General features: G+C 40.7%; 1 protein-coding gene across 1 annotated transcript; it reads right to left on the bottom strand.

Moving 5' to 3' along the window:
* Window positions 1–321: 321 nt before the first annotated feature.
* On the bottom strand, window positions 322–15,588 carry sall3b (spalt-like transcription factor 3b). Its single transcript, XM_014177041.2, has 5 exons — window positions 14,742–15,588; window positions 14,534–14,668; window positions 2,465–5,467; window positions 1,913–2,256; window positions 322–1,725 (listed from the first exon to the last, which is right to left on the bottom strand). The coding sequence occupies exons 2-5, from the start codon at window positions 14,613–14,615 to the stop codon at window positions 1,354–1,356; spliced, it is 3,801 nt and encodes a 1,266-aa protein (XP_014032516.2). The 5' UTR covers window positions 14,616–14,668; window positions 14,742–15,588; the 3' UTR covers window positions 322–1,353.
* Between the last annotated feature and the right edge of the window lie 9,856 nt (window positions 15,589–25,444).

Raw genomic sequence — 25,444 nt, forward strand, 5'->3', positions numbered from 1 at the left:
GCGTTACCGACAACTGGGAACTCGAAAAAAAAACGAGCTCCGACTAGGAAAAATCTTTTGAACGGTCATCCAACTCGGGCCTCTTTCTCGAGCTCCGACTTTCCGACTTGAACATCACTGACTGACATCGTGATTTCACCTAGCATTTTTCCGAGTTCCCAGTTGTCGCGAATGCACCATTATTCGGTCTGACTGGATTGACAGATGCGAATGTGGGATTTTATTAGCTCAGTTCGTTTTGTAGTCTACAATTATGAATTAATGTCGCTACATGTTAAGCAGTAATGCTTAACACAGTAAAAGTTGGAAAAATCACACTTCTCAAATTGTAGATATTTATTTAAAGTAGCATGAAATATTGTAATCTAGACAAATAAATTATTTTCTTTCAGTAGATGTCTGTCGGCCCAGCAAATTTTGCTTGTAAAAATATTTGCTGAGATTGAGAGGATCCACTTCCATTGCTTTTTAGGCCATCCTACCATATGCACACTAATTTTTTGTTGTTGTCTGTAGCCTTCATGCAGAAAAGAGGCAAATGTCTCTGGTTTGTATCTGTGATGCCTCTTCTGTACATCACATTTAGAAATCTAAAAAACAGTTCTCAGTGGAGGAGATAAAATGCTGAAATCTCTAACAACAAGATAAACCAAAAATGCAACTTTTTTGACTAAACCATATAGCTTACATTCTGTTTATGTATGCATCTATAAGCCAATTGATTGTTTTCACAATTTTATCTAATATACATTTTGGATGCAGAGAAAATAACCTAAATGAGAAAGCTGAAATAAATGCTGATAGACTGCATAAAGTCAAGAGTAAAGTCCAGTGAAGAAATGGGACATGCAATTTAAGCTGAAGTAAATTCAATAAATGATTGTCCAACCTTAGGCTTGCTCAATTACTTGCACAAATTCTTCAATTTGAAATGCTGCAGGCCTACATGTGAGGCCTCGTTATAAAGACATTTGTGCTTTGCACCAACTAGCAGCAGTGACCAACCGACAGATTCCTCTCTTTGTATTTCTATATCACATTTTCCATGTCACATTTTCCCTTTTTAGAGTAATAGAGTATGTGTCTACAGTAAGCACCATGGACGAAGTGAAACAACCTGTTTGTGTAGGCAAAACCAACATTTGCAAATGGACAATTCCATAAAACAAGAATGAAATACTGTAGGTCTGTGAATGAATAAAACATTTTTTTTATCTCTATATAATACATAGTCAACTTGTTTTTACAAATAAATCAATCATTTATTCTCTACATTGTTTGTATAATCTATTTATCTTATTAATCTGCCATTCAATTTATTTAAATTGATCCCAATCTCTTTACTGTCATCAATTAACATAGAAAAGTGTCGGGTCGGTTAATTCCAAGGTCCATGGCTGTCTTTCCAAGACTGGTCATTGGTGGGCTACTCCCAGTGCTGACTCTGTCCATGCCTGCCGTCATGGGATAAAGCTGTAGAATCCCCCCATTCTGGATCACTGAAATCTCATTCTTCTTCATGGCTAGGCCGTTGGTTATAGCTGATGCGTAGCGGTTCCAGAACCCTGGGTCCACGTTCATGGCCCGTTCCGTCAGGTCCTTCTGAAACATCTCTCCAAACTTCATGGCAGCTTCCCCACCCAGCAAGGCCATGGGGTTCTCCACTGACAGACGCCTGCCTCTTCTGGCTGGTGCGTTGTTCCACATATGAGTGCCCATGTGTACCTAAAGAGGAATGGGGAGAGGGGATGGAGGACATAAAACCCAAATACATTAACATTAGTCATAGTTATTAGCTAAGCTATAAGCTAAGCTAAAAATATTCTGAAATTGTTTGAACAACAGGTACTGAGTCTTAAGAGTGTTTGGGAAGAAAATACAGTAATTATAATCCCATTAAAATGTGTAGTACCTTCAGGTTTCCTTTAGTTGTGAATGCCCTGCCACAGATGGAGCAACCGAAAGGTTTCTCCCCTGTGTGGGTCCGCTCATGGATCTGTAGAGCGCTGGCTGAAGAGAAGTTCTTCCCACACGCATGGCAGTTGTGTTGCTTCGGGGTCCGTCGAAGTTGAGGTGGCCCAAGCAGAGAGGTAATTCCTGGGCTCACCAGAGATGGAGGAGCAGCAGGGACCTGGAGGCCGAATGGATGATGCAGCCCCTCATTGAAGTTCGTTGGTCGATGGTGCCCATTCATTTCAGATTTGATCATCCTTGGCGCAATGCTGGTAATCAGGCTAGGAATGCTTTGACTGGAACCTAAAACAATTAGATAACGGGATGTTTAGAGTTTTAATATGTTGTGGGGATAACTGAATAAGATCTACATTTGCTAGATAGTGAAGGGGGAAAACAACATTTTCAACCGTTGTAGTGATATAGAGCGTTTAAAAATAGAACACCTTTTTACATTGTTGTTACATCTACTCTATACAACAGGTATTATCAGTTGATATTGTTATCTCACCACGTTCTTTACTCAGGAATAGCGTACTGTAAGGACTCTCCTGTTTCACACACTGCCTGTTAGGTTGCATCCCTCTCAGATCCAAAGTCACTCCATTTTCCAGTACCGGAGATGAGGTGGGCGAATCAAATTGCTCACTCTTCACTGAGGCTGTGATCTCTTGGGACTCTCCACTGTGCTTCCCAGATGGGGAATTGCAGAGGTGGACCTCAGAATTGCTTTGCACAGGTGAAACTGGTACATGCATACACGTGGACGATTCAGACACGGTTGGGCTGCTGGCTGGATTGTGATTCTGTCCTTCTCCCACTATAGAGGAGTGGATAGCAGCACGGCGCTCACTGTCCATAAAACCATTCATCATTGACTTTAGCCCAAAGGAGTGGTTTAGGTTTATGGTGGAGTCTATCATTTTCATTTGGTTCTCCAGTGCAGCTATGCTGAAGACAACAGCATCAGAGTTGGGAGGAGAACTAGAGACAGAGCTCAGGGGTTTAAGGGTATCTACACCCCCCTCTTCATCATCCTCTTCCTCCCCCATGGAGTTGTCATACATGAGGTCATTGTCATAGTTATTCAGGCTATCAAAGTTCTTCTCATGGAAGGAGAGATCAGTGTCGAGGTCCTGTAGGCCGTCCATTAAGGGTGAGTTTGAGATCTGACCCCCCATATGCATGCGGATGTGCTGCTGTAGAACTACAGCATTGGTGAACTTCTTCTGGCAGATGGGGCATGAATGTTGAACCCGGAGAGGAGGGTTTGCTCTGTGGACACCAATGTGTGTATTCAGGTTCCCTTTGGTGGTGAAAGCCCTGCCACACACCTTACATTTAAAGGGCCTCTCCCCAGTGTGGATACGGTAGTGCATCTTCAGCGCGCTTTGGCAGCTGAGCACGCGATGACAGAGGACACACTGGTTGGGATCTGTTATCTTCTTGTCTATGTTTTCCACCAGCTGCTGGAGCTTTGAGGTCTCTGACGTTTGCATAGAGTCCAGGAGGCCACCGAATGGAAACTTTGCTTTGAACGGGTCAGAGGCCAGGGAAAGTGGTAGAAAGTTGGAAGTCAGAGCACTGGGCTCAGGTGTGGATGTGGTAATAGTCATGGCTTTACTTGTTGCCACAGTAAATGGACTCACCCTGGATCTAGTCATCCAGTTTTGGGGCAGATGAATTTCCTCTGCTTTCAAGACATGGGAGGATTCCCCCTCCTGATTAGACTGTGGAGACTCTAAAGCTGTGGGAACACTGGTTTCATTTCCTGTAGTGTTCAGTGACAAAGACACACATTCACTTAAGGCTGGGGAGGGCCTAAAAGGAGATTTGATGGGTGGTGTGAGACTTAGAGATCCACGTGAGCTTCCCATAGTAGTGAGAGAGAAGGGAAGCTGAATACCCATAGAGGTGGGTACCGTCGCTGAAACAGGCTTGCTATCCAGCCAAGTGGTTCCTGTTTTTTCAGGCGGGAATGACATGCCATAGGGAATACCAGAGCTCGTTGGCACATTGTCTAAATATTCCGGCACTGGATAAGGGTTCATCTGAACATGGGGATACTTTTCTTTGTGTCTCTGGAAGTGGACTTTCAGGTTCCCTTTAGTGGAGAAGCGATTGCCGCAGAGGTTGCACTTGAAGGGCCTCTCCCCGGTGTGAGAGCGCAGGTGGATCTGCAGCGCGCTGTCGCTGCCAAACACTTTGGCGCAGAACCTGCACTTATGCTTGAAAAAGGGCTCCTCGGGGCTGGGCTTGGTGTCGAACATGGACACACTGGGCAGCTTGCCATTCCGGTGGTGCTTCATCAGGGCGTTGAGGGGGTCGAGGGCATTTGTCGTGGCTGCGATGCTGGCCAGGGGGTTGGGGAAGATGACACTGCTGGGGGGGCTCTGAGGTAGAAATGGCAGGCTGGATGGTGAGCTGAGGAGACTGTTGCTCTGATCCTGCATGGAAAGTGGGCTGGACGAGGTCAGGGTCTGAGTACAGCTACTGCTTGTGTGTGAGTATGAACCCATATAGGGAGGATGTAATGAGGAAATATTGTTGCAGCTAGTAGGGGGAGGGGCAGAGTTGTCAGAAGGAGCTGAGGTACATCTAGCATCTCTCATGTGGGCCTGTCCATCTGAAGTTTGTTTGGAGAGTGTGTGGGACCTTTCAAGCACAGATGCCGAAGACACAGATGCTTGTCCATTGACAGCAGAGGGTATGGTCCCAGACAGTGGTAGGACAGGGGGAGCGATGAGGCCTTGGGAGGGGAAAGTGTTTGGTGCCAGTGAAAGGGCCCTAGAGACTGGGTTTAGTGCTGTTTGTGTGGGCTGTCTGTTCATGAAGGCCACCTGGCTACGGATCTGCTCAATAAGCTGCAACTGGTGGACCTGTTGCTGCTGCAAAGCCAGCAGGTGCTCTAGGATCACTGGGATGGCCGCTGTGGCCGCCTTCCCTCCTGCCCCACTGCTTTGGAGGCTCTGGGAGAACTGGGCAACAGCCACCCGGGTACTGTGGAGGATCTCCAGCGTTACGTTCGTACTGGGCATGCTGCTAGTCACAGAGGACAACTGAGATGAAGGGATGGCCAACTCAGTTATATCTGGGGGATTCTGGGGGCTAGATGACTTATATTTGTCATGGTGCTGCTGCTCCACCTCCATGGATTCATCCTCCTTCTCACCCATGTTCATCTCCTCTAACATATCTGTGCTGTCATTATCATTATAATTCATAGGCTCCACCAGTTCAAGGCCCCTGTCCGCTGACTCCATGTCTGCTGAGTCACTGTGGGCCAGGTTAAGAATGGCCAGGCTGAGGGTTGGAGAGGATCCAGCTGGGGACCCCTCAGGTTCAGGGATCCCCTCATCTTCCTTCACAATGTGGACCTGAGGTAGGTCCTCTGTGCAGCTTCTCTGGTGCTCATACAGTTCAGCCCAGGTGAAGTACTCAGCAATTTTTTTACGCACATGCGTTTCCTCAATGCCACTGCGGCGCTCCTCCTCATCCATTCCCTCCAATAGAGCTGCATGGAAAACAGGGGGAGAAGAAAATAATTGTTAGTTAATATAACTTGGATGACAGACTATAACCCTACAATTACAGTAAGAGTAAACATTTTCAATGATAAACTAAATCTATAGTTTTCATTCTAAATGTATAGATTATTTGCATCATATTAGATCCAGTTTCTACTAAATTCAATCTCCTTGTATGCAGCTGTTGTAACGGCTCTCGTTGGTGGTAGGAAGAGTAGACCAAAGCGCAGCTGGAGGCTCGCTGGAGGCTCCGGACTGGGGCCCGTCGCTGGAGCCTCCAGACTGGGGACCGTCGCTGCAGGCTCCGGACTGGGGACCGTCGCTGCCATCTCTGGACTGGGGACCGTCGCTGCAGGCTCCGGACTGGGGACCGTCGCTGGAGATTACGGACTGCAGACCGTCGCTGGAGACTCCGGACCTTGGCTCATCACTGGAGGCTTCGGGCCATGGATCATCACTGGAAGCTTCGGGCCATTGATCATCACTGGAGGCTCTGGGCCATGGATCATCACTGGAGGCTCCGGGCCATGGATTATCACTGGAGGCTTCGTGCCATGGATCATCACTGGAGGCTTAGTGCCATGGATCATCACTGCAGGCTTCGTGCCATGGATCATCACTGCAGGCTTTGTGCCATGGATCATCACTGGAGGCTTCGGGCCATGGATCATCACTGCAGGCTTCGTGCCATGGATCATCACTGCAGGCTTCGTGCCATGGATCATCACTGGAGGCTTCGTGCCATGGATCATCACTGGAGGCTTCGTGCCATGGGATCATCACTGCAGGCTTCGTGCCATGGATCATCACTGCAGGCTTCGGGCCATAGATCATCACTGCAGGCTTCGGGCCATGGATCATCACTGCAGGCTTCGGGCCATGGATCATCACTTGAGCCTACGTGCCATGGATCACCACTGCAGGCTCCGGGCCATGGATCATCACTGCAGGCTTCGTGCCATTGATCATCACTGCAGGCTTCGTGCCATGGATCATCACTGGAGGCTTCAGACCATGGATCATCGTACGTGGAGCCGGAACAGGTCTCACCGGACTGAGGAGACGTACTGGCAGCCTGGTGCGTGGAGCTGCCACAGGGCTTACCAGGCTGGGGAGAACCACTGGAGGCCTGATACGTGGAGCCGGAACAGGTCTCACCAGACTGGGGAGATGCACTGAAAGCCTGGTGCGTGGAGCAGGCACCGGATACACTGGGCCGTGGAGGCGCACTGGAGGTCTCGAGCGTAGAGCTGGCACAACCCGTCCTGGCTGGATGTTTACTTTCGTCCGGCAAATGCGGGACGCTAGCACAGGACGCACTGGGCTGTGAAGGCGCACTGGAGACACAGTGCGCAGATCCGGCACAGGATATCCTGGGCCGAAGAGACGCACCGGAAACCAGGAGCGCTGAGCCGGCACAATGCGTCCTGGCTGAATGCCCACTCTAGCACGGCAAATGCGAGAAGCAGGCAAAGAGCGCACTGGGCTGTGCATGCGCACTGGAGATAGTGCGCATCACCGCATAACACGGTGCCTGACCGGTCACACGCTCCCCACGGTAAGCACGGAGAGTTGGCTCAGGTCTAAACCATGACTCCGCCAAACTCCCCGTGTGCCCCCCCAAACAATTTTGGGCAGCTTCCTCTCGGGCTTCCGTCGTTGTTCTAATTCCTCGTATCGTCGCCGTTCCTCTCTTGCTGCCTCCATCTCCTCCCTTGAACGGCGATACTCTCCAATCCGCGTCCAGGGCCCTTCTCCATTCATTATTCCCTCCCATGTCCACTCATCCTGGCCACGCTGCTTGGTCCGTTTTTGGTGGGATCTTCTGTAACGGCTCTCATTGGTGGTAGGAAGGGTAGACCAAACCACAGCGTGGAAAGTGTTCATGATTACTTTTATTCACAAAACACTTAAACAAAATACCAAAAGGCGAAAACGAAAGCGCACAGTTCTGTCAGGCACGGACACTAAACAGAAAACAAGATCCCACAAAAACCCAAAAGGAAAATGACAACTTATAAATGATCACCAATCAGAGACAACGATAGACAGCTGCCTCTGATTGGGAACCACACTCGGCCAAAAACAAAGAAATAGAAAACATAGACTTTCCCACCCGAGTCACCCCCTGACCTAACCAAACATAGAGAATAATAAGGATCTCTGAGGTCAGGGCGTGACAGCTGTTAATTTGATTTAGTTAATCAATCAAATTATGTGACCTACCAATTGTGCATACTGCAACTTAATGAAATTGATTGATTATTGATTTCCAATGCATTCATACAGTTAAAGTGCCATGTCCGTTGAGTACAAATTGGGTCTTTGAATGGCTCATTCCCTATTGCAATCAACCACTCTAATTTCCGCAGCAGGAATTTCAAATGCTATTCTACAACACTTGGCTCTGTCAAACAAACAAATCATTGTCTATTAGAGCATGCCTGGGAAAAATGCACCATTATCTTTGTGAAATCGTTTACAAAATGACCTTCTGTAAACATGCTGAAAACAAGTTCATACAACAGCAACATTTCCAAATAATATTTCATAGCTAATTCGAATTACTACATTCTGTGAATTCATGTGAGATTATATTTCGAGTGTAGTAATTTAAAACCCAATAATTGATCTTCATGTAATCAATTCTATAGGAACCTTTTAAATGATTAATCTATAATGCTGTTTCTATTTGAAAGTAATAATTAGTTTAACATGTTATCAATCTAGATCATTAAAAGATGTATTTATTGGTCTGATGTTGATGTTAAATAACTTCACTTATACTTAGCTACATAATCCAGCTATAAACACATGGCAAGCCATTTTTTTATTCCTGGCTGCAAATACCTCCCTCGCACACACAGAAAATTATGTTTTAACATGATATTTATCTAGATCTTGGACATGCAATAGCTACTGCTATGTTAATGTAAATTCTATAAGGAATAAACAGACTTTCATACAATCTCATGTCCTCTTGTTCAGTATCCTGAGTGATATTCTGGCAGCTGCAGTAACTGTAAAAAGTCTAGAGAGCTTAATTCTTTTAGACATTAAGCTTCTCCTAAATGCCCTCAAATCAATGCAGTTGACAGGGAAATCGCCATGGCATCTGTTAAAGCTGTGTGTTGTTAGGAGGCAGATGAGCATGCCAGCTGGGTAATGCTGGGAAGTTCCAGCGAAACAATACTTTATGTGCATCCAAAATGGCATCCTATTTCCTATATAGTGCACTTTTGACCAGCGCCCATAGGGTTCCATTTTCAACCTTTCTTTTATTGCACGCACACCCAAGTTGCTTTTCAATGGGCATTGAAACAACTTTTCAATGGGCATTTTGGAATGAATCAATTCAGTCTATAAAATCAGAAAAAATGGATAACTGTGCATGTTTTACCCTTCTATAGAATAAGATAGAATGGAAATATGGCTTAAACTTACCATCAAAACATGAGTGCTGTGATCTATCCAAGGTTTTGTCTATTCAGTACATCAAATAAATAAAATGTAAATGTTTTGTTGATCACTGTTTGTTAAAAAACTAAACATTGTAGCAAAAACATTTTCTTGGTGTGTGCTTAAAACCTTGTTTCTTACCCTTTTTCAGTGCCTTCATGGCACTGGTTGAAAAACATTTTCTGGGTGTGTGCTTAAAACCTTGTTTCTTACCCTTTTGAGTGCCTTCATGGCACTGGTTGAAAACAGGGCCGTTGTGACAGCACATACACAAAGCAGCTTTGATAATGCGTGTGTGTGTGTGTCTGTCTGTCTGTATAGTGTGTCTCTGTCTAGTGTGTGTGCGTGTATTTGTGTGTGTGTGTGCATGTGTGTGTATGTGTGTGTTTGTATGCGTGTGTCCAACAATGTCTGGCATACTGTGTGGTAAATAAATTCTAGTTCTGAGGGATTAGTGATGAGTGCTTTTTGGAGTCAGTTCGGTTTCAGTTTGATTATAAAAAAAACGGTTTTCAATTTCAGTTCCGATTGTTTGTTTTTTTTAACATTAAATGCACTATGCATCATGAGAGTGCAATGCTGTAACAACACATAATAAAATAATTAATAAAAGTCCCATGATGGTAGTTACTGCTTATCACTTATTAACCATCATTTGTTCACATTTCTTGACTTTCATAAAATATTTCAGTTGTTGTGTTTATTACATTTGTTTTATTTGTAGACTTTATTATTTCATTCCAAGTCATCATCTCATCTCTATAGATCTGCTGCCTATGCTGTTTGATAAAATCACTATTTTAGTAGTTCTTCAACGTAAATGAGGCATACTTTTATGACTGCTGAATACCAACTAACAGTCATATCATGTATTTTCAGGTAGAGATACCTTGCGAAACAACTGCTCTCTATCCCTCTTGATCGCACAATTCTTCTCTCACTGTCAGTGTCTGGACCACACTAACCTAACGTGCCAACGGCGTAAAAGAAACACACAGAACTGGACAAGTTGGCACGCAATGGATTATGGTCATTGTAGTTAATTAACTATGTTTCCAACTCTAAACTATGTAGAATATTGGCCTGTTGGAAACTACAACATGACACAGTTCAGGCTTGATCTGATTTATCTTTAGAGAAACTGCCAAAGTGAGCATTGAGCTCACAGAAAAAAACTAAACGAAAGCAAATAAAAATAATTGAACCGATGTTGGTCAATTAGTTGTTTAAAACCTCGAAAATAACAAACATTTCTGCACTAATTAATTGTCACACCAAGTTAAATAATAATTGATCGTGGACTACAGGAAAAGGAGGGCAGAGCACACCCCCATTCTCATCGACGGGGCTGTAGTGGAGCAGGTTGAGAGCGTCAAGTTCCTTGGTGTCCACATCACCAACAAACTATCATAGTCCAAGCTTCCTGCCATCCAGGATCTCTATACCAGGCAGAGTTAGAGGAAGGCCCTAAAAATTGCCAGACTCCAGCCACCCTAGTCATAGACTGTTCTCTCTGCTACCGCACGGCAAGCCAAGTCTAGGTCCAAGAGGCTTCGAAACAGCTTCTACCCCCAAGTCATATGACTGCTGAACAGCTAATCAAATGGCTACCCGGACTATTTGCATTGACCCCACCCCTTTAAAAAAAATATATTATCTATTATCTATGTATAGTCACTTTACCTCTACTTACATGTACATATTATCTGGACTTACCTGTACCCTCGCACATTGACTCGTTACCGGTACACCATGTGTAAAGCCTCGTTGTTGTTATTTTATTGTTGCTCTTTTATAAAAAAAATTTAGTTAATCTGTAAATATTTTTCTTAAAACTGCATTGTTGGTTAAGGGCTTGTAAGTAAGCATTTCACGGTAAGGTCTACACCTCTTGGATTCGGCGCATGTGACAAATACAATATTATTTGTTTTGATTTAATAACCTAAACAGTATACAAAACATTTGAGTAGAGAATCAGTGTCATTGGCTCATCTAAGTGGGTGGCCTCAAGACCACCAATGTTAAGTCACTTAGCAAACAGAAGTAAGACCATGATGCCATGATTAGCTAGAGTTGGATTTTCTAAACAGATTAAAAATATTGTTCTAATTGATAATTCAAATACTATCATTCTTCATAGTTAATATAGGGAAAGTTGTTGCTGTATCAGAAAGCTACCTCAACAACAAAAACAAAAAAACTTTTCACAATCTAGGTGGATATATTATGGCTCTTACGAGAAATAAATGACACAATGCACTATCCAAACACAGGAACAAAGGATGGCCAAAATATATTTGTACCGTTTGTTTACTGTGGAGAGCAAAATCATTCACAGCAATTGAGATTTTGAAATGAAAACAAACAGATCAGAGTGAGGAATCAGTTTACACAGCAATGGTTCCCTCTCGACAGTGTGGCATACATGCTTCAGAGGTCAATGGCACAGATGCACTAATTGCATTATGATCCTGACATACAGCACTTGCCCCTTGTAGGGTGAGGTGGACAAAGGTTAAATCAGCAGGCTCAATCAAAGCTCATCTCAGAACACACCCCCTGCCTGGTGGGGGAAGGGACAAAAAAGTGCCTTGTTGGCACTCAATGCAATCCCACCTTTTCATAGTACTAATCTGCCACATTTGTCAACAATACAGGCCAAGCATGAAGTCCCTAGAAAAAAATGGCCTGATGAGTTGCCTAACATTGAATAACTGATAAATCCTGCATAATCTTTGACTGAGGTGGGGGGAAATATTATAAACTAATTACTAAAATAAATACCATGCAGATAATATAATAAACCTGATAGTAATGAATCATTTTGTGTTTAAGGACCTCTGAGCAAGATTCTGATGATTCTGATTCAATGATTGTGCCAAACCCTATTACAACCCCTTTAACACCATAACACTTCTAAAACATATCAAAACTAGATTATTTCATTAGACCTGTGAGTATTTAAAAATATATATCTTATCACAAATTAATGTTACCATAAAATATATCATATATTATCATAAGGATAAATGTGCTATTACTGTAAAATATATTTATTTAAGTTGATATATCTATCAGCCATATGAGAACAATATAGGCCTACACTTATGTGCTGTCCTGAAAACTTTTAAAACATTTAGCCTTTGATTTGGAGGGAGGGAATAGCATTGGTACAAATGACGAATATCTTAAACAAAACAAAAACTGTCATCTAGAATTTGTATCTATGGAAAATGGAAAAAATACTTTAAGACTATTTAGGAAATGTGCAGAAAGCATAAAATACATTGTCTCAAATAGAACTCAATTAAAATAGTCATGTTTGAGTGGCTCAGATAAATATTTAAACAATGCAATTTCTTGTCTTGAATGGATTGAATAGATTAGTGGGATAAATACTATATTTTTGTTGATATTCATATTTTATACATATAGGCTACTGTATCTGTAAAATATGAATCTAATCAGGGAAACATTTTCAGACCAATAGGCTCCCACTGGGCACACCACGTCATTTCAACATTGATCATTTGGTCATTTGTTTGAGACATTGATCAATGAGATTACAAACTATATTCCTCCACTCAAAAAGACAGCCAAAAGTTAGTTGAATTTCCATTGTGTTATCAATATGCTTTCAACCATCTAAAAGCACAACCAAATTCCATTGGAAAAACAATGTATGATTTTTGGTTTAGTTGCCACCCAAATGTCTATCACTACGCTTTCAACTGTTTAAAATCACAGTCCTATTGTTTAACTTAGATTTTTGGTTGAGATGGAGACGTGAATCCAACATATACATTATTCATTTGTAGACAAACTGGAATGAAGTCAGTGGGACAGAACTATCTAATTAGAACATACATTGCCTTCAAATGTTGCATTGACAACCAAACACAATTCAATATCACTAAATATCATTACATTTGAAATCAACCACAGCTTGAAACCCTACGCCTATGTATTGTTGATGGTTTTTGTTGAATCCTTAGTGAATTGAAACAATAGCTGTTGATGATTTTGCAAATGCTATATAGGCCTAAATAGCATAATTGATGATATGAGTGATAAAGTATTGTCACATTTTGTTTGCTCTATTAAACCAACCCTTTGGAATGACATTGATAGCAACAGAAAATCTATTTCATTTTAAGTGGAGATCTGTCAACAATCATTCTCTCGATAAGCACATTGGTCATAGTCAGTGACAAATATCATAGCTAAGCAGGACTTGGTAGATCAAAGGGTAGCTGTAGATAGATCAATTCTCCAGTAGGAGGTGCTGCCCAGCCTATTGTTTTTTTCTGATAGTGGAAATAATGTTGAAGATCTGACATTGTTTTAAAGGTACAAATTCAACATATTTTATAATAGGTTTGTCCATGTTAATATTTGGTTACCATGATGACATAATCCTGTGGTTTAAATTTCACCCTCAAAACAACAGTTTACGTTTAGTTTTTTTTTTTTCAAATACAATGTATTTTCCATGTAGATTTTACGTTACTATATGTTGACAAAATAACTTGAAACAACGTTGATTTAAGCAGTTTGTGCCCACTTTCAATTGCAGTAGAATATGAAAAATTATATGACATATACGTTTTCTTTTCCATACCTGAGGATCAATATAGTCTAATAAAAAAAAAAATAATTGCTTATAATGCCTACCTCTTTCAAAAAACGAAGTAGGCTAGTAGACCTGCCCTAATGATCTTGGACTCTTCCATAATCCAAAACCGAACTCTCATTCTAGACTTATAGCTCATTGTGTAAATCATATGTCAATTGTACCATAGTTGCCTACCATATGTGTGACAATGAAACATTTTTATGATATAGTTTTCCATTAACATTATAAAGTTACACTAAAGTATAATATACACAGATAGGGAGCTGATGTGGATCTTCTGTGAAACTATTTCATTTTAATAAATGGGTCAAAATAATGTCAGATATGATTTAATGACAAATGTAATAACAACAACAATAATTTTTTTTATGTTCATGTAGGGCCTAACTGTTTCAATATTCCTTCACATCGAAAGGACATCTCTCAGGACACATTTCTACCATTTCCTATGGGCAAAATTGCACGCATAGCTCATGAAAGTGTGCTTTGATATCGATCAGACAATAGTCTATCCAGAGTTATCTTATCATATCCGAGGGCAATTTAATGTATTTATGCTAATTTATATTATTTATCTAGGCTATAAACTAGCATTTATTTATAACACTTTCTTAGATTGAATAAGAGATATCACACTGAGGTGCCGGATAAAGAACGTTGAAAATCTGCACCCATTCACCGTAGTCCTTATATTTGTAACAACTTGGGAAGTAAAGGAAATACTAAAATCGTTTGTTTTAAGTCCCTGACCCTAATAAAAAATGGTTTTAAATAAGGCAAAGGGTTATAATAATATATTAATGGTTAGGAAGGATTATAATAATATATTAATTAATAACTATTCAAGCTAAATAGGCCTACTGTAGCCTATTATAGTCTGGCAATCAAATATGCCCACGATAACTTTTTTAATGCTTTTTTTGTTGTTGCATAAAAGTGTGTGTGAATCTCACGTACCATGTTCTGTGGCGATGTCAGTTTGCAACGCTTCCTCGTCCAATTTGAGATGTTGTGGCTTCGCTTGCTTGCGGCGGGACATGTTGTCAGTTCACTGCTAGTTGCTCTTGTTGCCTTTGGCGGATACATCAGCATCTAACAAATAAAACCCGTTAGAGAGAGTCGGGTCTGTGAAATAAGGGATAACCTATTAGCTGGTGTTACTTACCCATGTGCAGATTGCGCATGTCGGTGTAATTATGATGGAGGATAATGCTTGATGACTCTTGGTGGCTTTCGATGGGGGATTGGCTAAGGTCCAACTGACCCACACTAGATATGGAAATGAGGGATGGATTTGATAATTACACTATACTTTACCTCCTATCCACCTGTCTTTCCGCACGGTCCACCGTACAACAGTAATGGACATTACTAAGTCTAGAACAGTTCTCTCCCTTCTGGTTGGTTTGTTCTGTTTTTACCCGCCACACTTTTGTAAATGTATTTGTGCCATTCGTTTTTATTGTAGCCTACCTTTTCCCCAACGCGTCTTTAAGTTTAAGTGAGTCCCATTGCGATCATAAGTCCTTTCTTTTCATTTACTCCACTTCCATTTCTGTTTCTTCCACGCTTTGACTATTGTACTTTATTTTGGAGATCTACACATGGATAAGAAAGTCCTGGCTGGAAAAGTGTTGCCCAGTGCCTTTATCCTCCTCGTCTTCTATTTGTCATGAAGCCGAGCGGAGGAGGGTGAAAGTAAACCAAAAAAAGAAGATAGCGAAAGTCCGGTTCAGGTGCCCAAAAAGATGTCACGGGGCCGTGATCGAATACTTATCTCTGTTTTCGTGCATAACAATCTAGTTATTGCGCAAAAGTAATGTTCCAAATCCCAGACCGACGCCGAATCTCATTGCGATGGTCGTTCCGAGGAGCGGGTTCTTGGTCTTCCTTGCCCGCAGCTGCTATTCTTTAGAAGCCTCCGCCTCTAGTCCATTATGAGAAGCCCTGTAGCCGAATGTGATAGGCGACCGCTAGGATACCACAGAAGGTGTTGGCAGCGTTACTTCAGTTTCAGCGACCTCCCACAGCTGATGTTTCAGTTGGCTTATGGAGCCATTTTACTGGGTTGATAAGTTGTTTTCTCAAACAATCAAACTGAGTGTAACTAACATTGGCCTATAGATAATTAAATTACAAATGTCATTTTTGAGGTTTGATGTCTTACTAAGAATACACTGTTGTAAGAGTTGTGTGGATATAATTCACCAATCATTTCCTCTCTGAGATAATATTAGGTTTTAAATTAAATGTATCAAAGTGGGTGTTTTAGTTGTGGCCCTCTCATCAGCTATTGTTCAAAAGTCTGTAATTATGGTATTAAAATATGTGTCCTGCCTGGAGAGGGCAGAATCAGCTGTTAATAACTGCATATAGGACTACTACAACACAACCTTGTATTGATCGCCTTGTCTCCCATTCCTTTGGTATAGAGCGGTAAGAAGACCCACTCCTTGAGGAGTACAATTTATTTTGACCTATCAGCTTTCTACAGACTTATGATGAGTAGCGAGAGTGGTTGAGAGCTCTCTTATCTCGAAACTTAACCCTCCTTGATATAATATTGATTCTTTATAACTAGCTCTGCACACAAACTACCTACTTGACCACTATCATGTACAACTACAATGCTGGAACACTGATCTCCTGCTTCTGCAAAGAAAATCATATTTTGAAACAATTGGTATGATTTCATTTCAGTACTGTACTTTTACCAAAGAGAAGCACAATAACTTACAGTACAGACACAGATCAGCCTACTTAAACTGAATGTATGAACCTACTTATCATGAGTAAATGATTTAATCCAATAGGATAGTACATCACATGCATGCTATAGCAAAAAAGTGCATGAGCTTCAGTAGAGGGAGGGGTTTAGGGAAGTGTTTCTTTCCCAGGGACCAGTGAGATTTGTGGTGTTCTGTTCGTTCAACCTTCTGATTATTTTGATTTTTTTTACAGTATCAGCCTACTTTAGATTGTTTTCACCGTGGGGCACAATTATACTTTCTCAATCCTGATATGTGCATGCAGAATTTTTTTTTTCTTCCAAAATACATTGTTATAGATGGTAAACAATCGTGGTAAAGTATGTGTATAAAAAACATGTTTACTGCATTTTGCCTGTATCACTAAAGTCTCAACGAAACAAGAAGCTCGTTTCAAGGTAAACAACGTCTTGGAGGCCAGTGCTCAAGTGTTCATATTGAAGTGCTTCCTGTGGCATGTTTTTGTGTGCATTGATTACAGTGGGGTGTGATTTACTACTGGCCAAATGGATGAGCAGATTTTACCCCCTTCGGTCAGGATCTGTCAGCTGAGGAATGTGTGTACTATTTGGGTTTGGTGACCTACGATGAAGATATGACATCCTGTGACCCCTGTCCCTGTCCGTGCTCAAAGACACTGATCAGCAAGACAGCAACAGCAAAATGCTAAGCTTTGCATTATGGGTTAGACAACAGATGACTGACACCAGCAGGCCTGGTGAGGGCTGTACAAGGAAGAACAATTGAATTATTTTGGGACACTTTCAAATCTATTTGGAGAGACAACACCATTTCTCTGACATTGAGCAACATTGCAGGTGTTTTACTATTTACCACATAAGGAACACCTTACGTTAACTTGCACCTGTGTAGTAACACTGTAATTACTATTGTAGCAACATTACATAAGCATGTTACATATCAGTATGGTACTATTGATAGTAAGCTTCTATAGTTATCATTTGGTATTACTTATTTGAAAATATCATTCCACAAAAGGGTTCTCAGAGGAGCACCATGTTTGGCAACATTCTGTGCAGTCTGCCTGCACGCTACACCGTTACAAAATAGATAAAAAATAATTACACACATACTAAGGGTCTGTTTCCTCGTATAATCACACAAAGAGATTTTTCTTGAAAATGATCATAAATCACAGCCTGGATCAATACAGTGGGGCCTGGCTGCAATGGGCTGATAACACAATCAATACTGGGTATTTGGGTTTTAATTAATACATGACAGAGAGTCAGACCTTATATCATGAAATATTATGATCTAAGCTCTGTCCCTTTAGTGCTCCAAAGATGTTCTTGATATCTGTAACTGTTAATCAGATGTAGTTGGGATCAAGAACTTATAGGTGTAAAGAGTTTGTGAAACAAGAGTCGGTATAGTGTGTGTGTGTGTGTGTGTGTGTGTGTGTGTGTGTGTGTGTGTGTGTGTGTGTGTGTGTGTGTGTGTGTGTGTGTGTGTGTGTGTGTGTGTGTGTGTGTGTGTGTGTGTGTGTGTGCGCATGCGAGCGTGTGCTTCTTCAGCTCTGCCTTCTATACATTACAGCATGTGCGTGGGAAAGAAGGGTTTTGTTTTTGTCCACACATCCCTTGACATGAATGTGGGGGGCTCCCGAGTGGTGCAGCGGTCTAAAGGCACTGCATCTCAGTGCTAGATGCGTCACTACAGACCCTGGTTCAATTCCAGGCTGTATCACAACCAGCCGTGATTGGGAGACCCATAGGGCACCGCAAAAAAAAAATATATATATATTTCCTCCAGTAATGAAACCATTATTTTAGAGGGGGCACAACAGCCTTTTCCTGCATTCTAGAGCCATAATCATAAAAAAAATATTTGATATATATTTTTCTGCATACGTTATCTAAGTATACCTCTTCACCTGTTCAATTATCATTTTAATGAGGGTGTCATTCTGACCGTTGTAAATCACACATCTCAATATACTGCACTAATGCCTAGGATATTACATCCAAATTACAACACAGTACATATGATCACAACATATGCTATCAATACAAGCATATAACACGGTATCATAATTAATACACAAATGTGATATTATCATAACGTGCCGGATTACATTTAAACCAAGGATTTTTCTGCATATCTAAGCATACCTCTTGAGCTGTCTGTATCCTCCTGATTGGTGGTTCTTTTTTTAAAGAAACAAAATATGCTTCTCTGCATCTCTGCTAAAATCTGGGGAAAAGATTGAAAGGAATGTGAGTCTTATTCAGTACATTTAGTAATGGCTTGCTTTTCTAAAGTCTAGCAACCTTTCCAGCAGCCATGCCAGCTAAGATAGTTACACAAGCTACTTGATTGATAGCCTGAATTGGCTTGATAGCTACACTAATAGAACCATATAGGGTTCTTCGGTTTGTCCCCATAGGAGAAACCTTTTTGGTGTTAGGTAGAACCTTTTGCAAATGGTTCTACCTAGAACCCTATATGAAGGGTTCTGCATAGAACCCGCTATAAAGGGTTCTCCCAAGAGCAATTGCTGGAACCATCTAGGAAGGGTTCTACCGAGAACCATTTTATCTTTGGAGGGTTCTTTCTAGAATCGTCTATGGATGGTTCCACCAGCCTTATTAGCCTTTAAAATAAAATTCTTTATGGCAATAAGTACAAAAAGCTTTTCTTTGAGGGCCTAGTTCTACCCTAACACACTGTTCTGCATGCGGCTATGTAACCCTGACCGTTCACCGGACGTGCTACCTTGTCCCGTACCTGCTGTTTTCCACTCTCTCTCTCTACCGCACCTGCTGTCTCTGACTCTGAATGCTCGGCTATGAAAAGCCAACTGACATTTACTCCTGAGGTGCTGTCCTGTTGCACCCTCTAGAGCCACTGTGATTATTATTATTATTTGACCCTGCTGGTCATCTATGAACATTTGAACATCTTGGCCAGGTACTGTTATAATATCAACCCAGCACAGCCAGAAGAGGACTGGCAACCCCTCAGAGCCTGGTTCCTCTCTAGGTTTCTTCCTAGGTTCCTGCCTTTCTAGGGAGTTTTTCCTAGCCACCATGCTTCTGCATTGCTTGCTGTTTTTTATTTAACTAGGCAAGTCAGTTAAGAACAAATTCTTATTTTCAATAACAGCCTAGGAACAGTGCCTTGTTCAGGGGGAGAACAACAGATTTGTACCTTGTCAGATCGGGGATTTGAACTTGTAACCTTTCAGTTACTAGCCCAACGCTCTAACCACTAGGCTACCCTGCCGCACTTTGTGACATCAGCTGATGTAAAAAGGGCTTTATAAATACATTTGATTGATTGATTGATTAGGAAACTCCCGGTTTACAGGCCACATCAGGCCTGCAAGTCACATTATGCTGGCTTGCAAAGTGATGTATAATTCCTATTGGAATCCAGCCAGAGTTAGGATATCCAACAAGTGGAATATTTAATCACTTGCAACTTGCATTCAAAATGACTGCCAGGGTAGGAAAGATTGTATACATAGACTACCTCAACCATATAAACAGGAACAACCATCGCAGTACCAGGTGTAATAAGTGGTATAATTACTAACAGATTGGATTAGTTTAGATTTTTTGAAATGTATTTATCTTTGTGTAGCATTAAATTAATCAACCAATCAATGCACATGTAAAAACACAATAGAACATACTGGGAAATATGGCTAAATGTAGAACCCTTCTCGCCTTCCAAAGAACCCTTCTTGCCTTCCAAAAAATCATTCTTGCCTTCTAAATAATCATCAAAGAACCCTTTCTTCCAAAATCAGTTCTTTGGATGTTAAAGGTTCTGGGTAGAACCCTTTTCCTTACAAATAACCTTTTTTTTCCTAAGAGTGTAGTTATGAGTTTGGGAGATTGGGAACCTATCTAGCTGGCTAGCTAAAGCCAACTTCATAAAATTGCTAGGTGGCTAGTATTACAGAGAAATAACAAAACATTTATGTTTTATTTATTCATCAAGAAGGAATCAATAGGCTACAAATTAATTTACAAACATACCTCCTGTGAGTCCTGTACATCACCAGCCGCTAAAATCAAATCAAACACAGTGTGTGTTACTCTACACTCTTTCTCCTCCGCTGACGATACTGTCTGCACGCACTAGAGTATCTAACGTCCTGCCAAGCATATCTTTGCTCCGTGGTGCACCTTGGAAGGAACCACTTACTAGGGAGAATAGGGGAGGGTACTTTTTGTCTGGTCCAGCTAGTGTGCCCCCTCCGCAAAATATCACCGACAAATATTTGTATAAATAATTATGATCGTGGGCTTAAAAATGAAGTCTAGAAGTTAATTTAACATGTGAATCTTTTTTAAACAGGACAGATCTGAGGGGACATGTGCCCTTGTGCCCCCTATCAGCATGACTTCTTTGAATGAAACTGTAATGTTGTTTTATGCTACAACAAGGATGAACAAGAAGGAGAAGTACATGTTTTTCAAGACCCCAATATAATATTGTTAAGTTGATAATACAGCTCAGAAAGGCAAGCTAATATACCAAACCTTTACTAATCTGCCATTGAAACTAAATGGGTGCAGGTACTGTACCTCATCACAAAGCTCAAAAAGAAATCACAAGTGAACAAAGAAGGGAATGAACAGAGAGTGATAGACACCTTTAGGTTATGTAGAGCGGGGCTGAGTGGACTAGACATTTCTGATGGCTTTAATTCACCATATCTGACCTGGGATCCTCTCTCTTTCTTTCTCTCTCACCCACTGCTTTTATCTGGCACTGTGTTACAGTATTGATTTTTTGTATCTTTAATGCTGGATAACAGGACAGAGCGCTAAGGGAGCCAGATTGAATGGAGAGCTCTCCTCCAGATTGCTGCTATTCTCCACCTTATTGCCTCCTGTCGTTCATGGTTTCACATGATGTCCAGTGTGTCAGGATTGCCTTCCAGAAATAAACAAGCTGGATGACGATACCACTGGCCTGGGATAGAGATGATGAGAGGAGCTTAGATAGAAACTACAACAAAACAACTCTTTACACCTAAATCTACGTTCTACCTCTGCATGGGACATGAATGTTGTAAATATTTGCTCTGACTCTATGAGTAGAACTATCCTGGGACATTGTTATTTTAATTCACAGCATATGGTCATGACATTGTCATGTATTTGTCAATGTATCAATCAAATGCCCAGTTCCAATTATGACTATGCAAATTCCTTATAACCAACATTATGGTTTATTTAACATACAGGTGTGATTACCTCAGAAATATACAACAATTTTCTCCTTATTGAGTGAGTTGATTTACTCATTTTGTAGTTACACCAGAGACAAGGTGTTTAGCTAATTCTCAAATTTAACACATCTAGTAACAGACTGGATAAACATTGCATTATAACACCTCTTGGACTGACATCCTCAAACAAGTAGGTGACTTTTTATGATAGGGTTGGGAGCTTTGTTGACCTTTAAGCTTGCATAACAACCCCATCTGAAACAAAATGGTGGATTTAAGGAGAAAAAAGTAAATTATTTATTTTCACCACCTCCAGGGAGTACATGGAAATTACAACAATGAGTGCAATATAACATTGGTTAAATAAAGCCTGTGAGCATATAACGTCTAACAGTGGGCAAAAGAAGACTCAAGGCACAATATAATTCAGACACATTTAAGACCTGAACTAGAAAAGACCCTGTTATTACAGAGAATGGTTAAAGTATGGGAAGGTATCAAATCGTTTATGTGTTGATCTCAGTGTGTCCTAATGTGACAAAGGTTATTTAGTAGCACCCTATATTGATACCATGTGAGACCAGCCTCTCCAAAGGTTACAGGATATATAAGGTCGTTGTAACTATTTTGAATGGTACAAATGAGAGTATTGTAGACCTCTATCATAGCTGTTTTCTTGATAAAAAGGGGAATATATTCTTGGATGTACCAGTAGGATGTCTTTTGTGTTGTTTGAGGATGTCCCGTTAATGTTTTTCAGATAAAAGGACAACCAAGGAGTCCTTTCATAGCCTTCCTCAAAAAGCATCCTACACTCTTAGAAAAAAAAGCTGCTATCTAGAACCTTAAAGGGTTCTTCGGCTGACCCCATAGGAGCACCCTTTGAAGAACCCTTTTTGGTTCCATGTAGAAACCTTTCTAGAGAGGATTCTACATGGAACCAAAAAGGGTTCTATCTGGAACCAAAAAGGGTTCTCCTATGGGAACAGCTGAAGAACCCTTTTGGAACCCTTTTTTCTAATAGTGTACCTACTGATATCCCTTTGTTGATTTCTAGCTTTAGTAAAACCACGTTTTTATACCAGTCCAGCTGTAATTTAGCTGTCAATATGTCCAGACAAACTTTTTAGAGAGGGCTACAAAGTCAGAGAGGGCTATTGCAAGAAACTACATAAGATCTCTTTTCAGTTAATATTAATTATTGCTTTTCTGGAGAGTTTAAAATTGGGATCCTTTGCTCCAGAGAAGGGCATTTCTGGGCATAGAGTCGACATGGAAATGAATAATATAGAAAATATTTAGAATATTCCAAAAACAAATCTTTTCCCTTATAAAATTCCACTACATTTATTTTGTATCTCAAATAATGCAAAATAAAAATAAATCAATTGAACAATTAATGTTCCCTGCAGGACAAGGATTGTCCTGAATTTCAAGAATCGCTCTATGTTTTCCATGTCGACATTGGCATATGTCATTGAAATGGAAACTGAAACATTTACTGAAGTTGTAATGCTACACTAACTAGCATCTTTGACACATTAAAGCAACATATGTAAAGATTCTGGAGCCTCTATCCAGCATGTGAGTCTCAGTAGGAGACAGGGGACAAGATAACGATTTGGAAACTCATCCCTAAAGCATGCGGGGAGAAACACATAACCATGTTTAAGTACTCATAATTCACCTATACAACTGTCCCTTGATTACCCACATAAACGAATGACTCATGAACAAAGATGGTATAGCATAAACACCAGAAACTAACCAGAATGAAACCACTTACTCCTGCACTTTTAAATACAGAAATGTCATTCTACATTCGTACATCTACACTTTTCATAAGTACAGCAAAAGTAAATCATTGTGCATTTCAGATGCATATAATAGGTTTTTTAGAAAGGCTTGACAAGATAGTGTGTCTGAAAATAGTTTCCCCTACTTACATGCCACTGGTGTGAGATCACAGATGCTTGCACTTGTAGATTTCAAGCTCTGTACACCGATCGGGAATAAACAGATGGTGGCAATGATGTGTCTGAATTTATAGATTAGCTGGATTCCTCTCTGCCTGTAAAATCTCCTCAAACAGACATTTCAAACAACACCGAACCTGGGAGGACAAAAACATTATTTTAATTGGATTGCATTTATTCTTCACTGAAATAAGTGTTACCTTGCCCCAAAAATATGTTGAATTAGTGTAGGTTATAAACAAGAGACGGCTAGGGCAGTTTGAAAATAAATAGAATTTAATGAAGTTCAGCAAGTCTGGCAAACAAATAGTGATTTTACTCCTGCCCATTCAAACACTTTTACACTCTAAAACGTTTGTCACTGTCTGCATACATTGAAAAAGAGGCGTGAAAAAAGTCTCAGACCCATTTTTATGTGAATGTTGACTAAGAATGGTCTCCATCTGTGTAAACCATCTGAAACGGGGACTTCCTGTGAGTCAGTCTGAAGCCTGAAGCAATCAAAGATATTTATCATGCAAGATGGCACACATTTCCATGGTTACGCTTTGTTACTGGTCTCCTATACATTGAGTCCCAAATATATTCTGCAGTGTTGGGAGTTGGGACAGGTCAGTGTGTCTTATACCTCTAAAATGCCCTAGTTAAATCAAAGCTCACTTTTAAAGCGACAATCAACAGTAGAAATAATAACAAAGCTTACTCCCCGTCACTGTTTGGCAAATGTTTTTGACCACTCTCAAATTCCTAGACAGAGCTATGGAGTCAAGTAGTCACCATGCATGATATCAAAAGTATAGTTTTAACCATGTTTTGAGGCTATAGAGTGGTTGTTTACATTTACTTTGTTTACAAACATTGGAATAAAATAAGTAAATGTGAACAACCACTCTATAGCCTCAAAACACAGATTGCCCCATTAAGGTTGTAAGTATGAAATTACTGTACATTTCAGTGCCAGGAAGACATCTTTTTTTATCCAAAAGTCCAAAGATATGATCATAATGCTGCCTTCTCATGTAAATTTGAGATAAACAAGAACAAGATTCATGAATATATTAGTCTCATATACAAAGTAGGGTCATACCTAATGTTTTAGTGATCAAGAGAACTCAATAACAGGTTCAATAGCAATGTTTTCCCATATCCCCTCATTTTTACTATGGAAATTTACAGTGCCTCTGTAAGTCTGTCATAGGCCATCTTTTGCATGTTCTTCTGAATATCCTCATTAATGCAAGCTTTGTTTTATAGGGTTCCACATAATGACATGTTCAGCGGTTCAGAGAAAAAGTTAACTAGTCCTAACAAACCCAGGGGATCATAGGACGGAGGGGGACGGAGGACAGGAGACATAAACAGCACGACAGCTTCCCAGGGTCTCTTTTCCTCTCCCTTGCTCTCCTGTCCTCTTCGCTGATATTAGTGTTTCTCTATGACACCGCCCTTAAAGTTAGCATCTTCCATCTATCAGGGAGGATGCTGGAGTGATGGGTTTCTGCAACTACTTATTGAGATTGTAAATAAATGCCACAGCATCAAAGGGCTAAGAAGATGGAGACTAGATTAGGAGAGATTAGGAGAGACTGTAAAGGTTCCATCCATAGACTTTATGATGGTTTTCCTCTGCTACAGTGAGATGTTCTTCTTTTACAATCCGACTGTAAAATATATAACTTGTTTGTTTTGGAAAATTCATAAATTGGGGTTATCATTTCTCGGTAGGAGTTTTCTTTTTTATTACCTGTGGATTTCGCATATGTTGTGCAATTGTACAATTCTTAAAGAGCGACTGCCCCTAAAAAGCAACTTCTCGTTTTGAAACGGCCTATGGGGCATCAATATGAGTCTGAAACATTTATTGTAATGTCAAAATTGACTGCAAAGTGTAAATGGGATAATTTTGGTCATA

The sequence above is a fragment of the Salmo salar genome, chromosome ssa27 (assembly GCF_905237065.1).
Source record: "Salmo salar chromosome ssa27, Ssal_v3.1, whole genome shotgun sequence".
In the NCBI taxonomy this organism is placed as follows: Eukaryota; Metazoa; Chordata; class Actinopteri; order Salmoniformes; family Salmonidae; genus Salmo; species Salmo salar.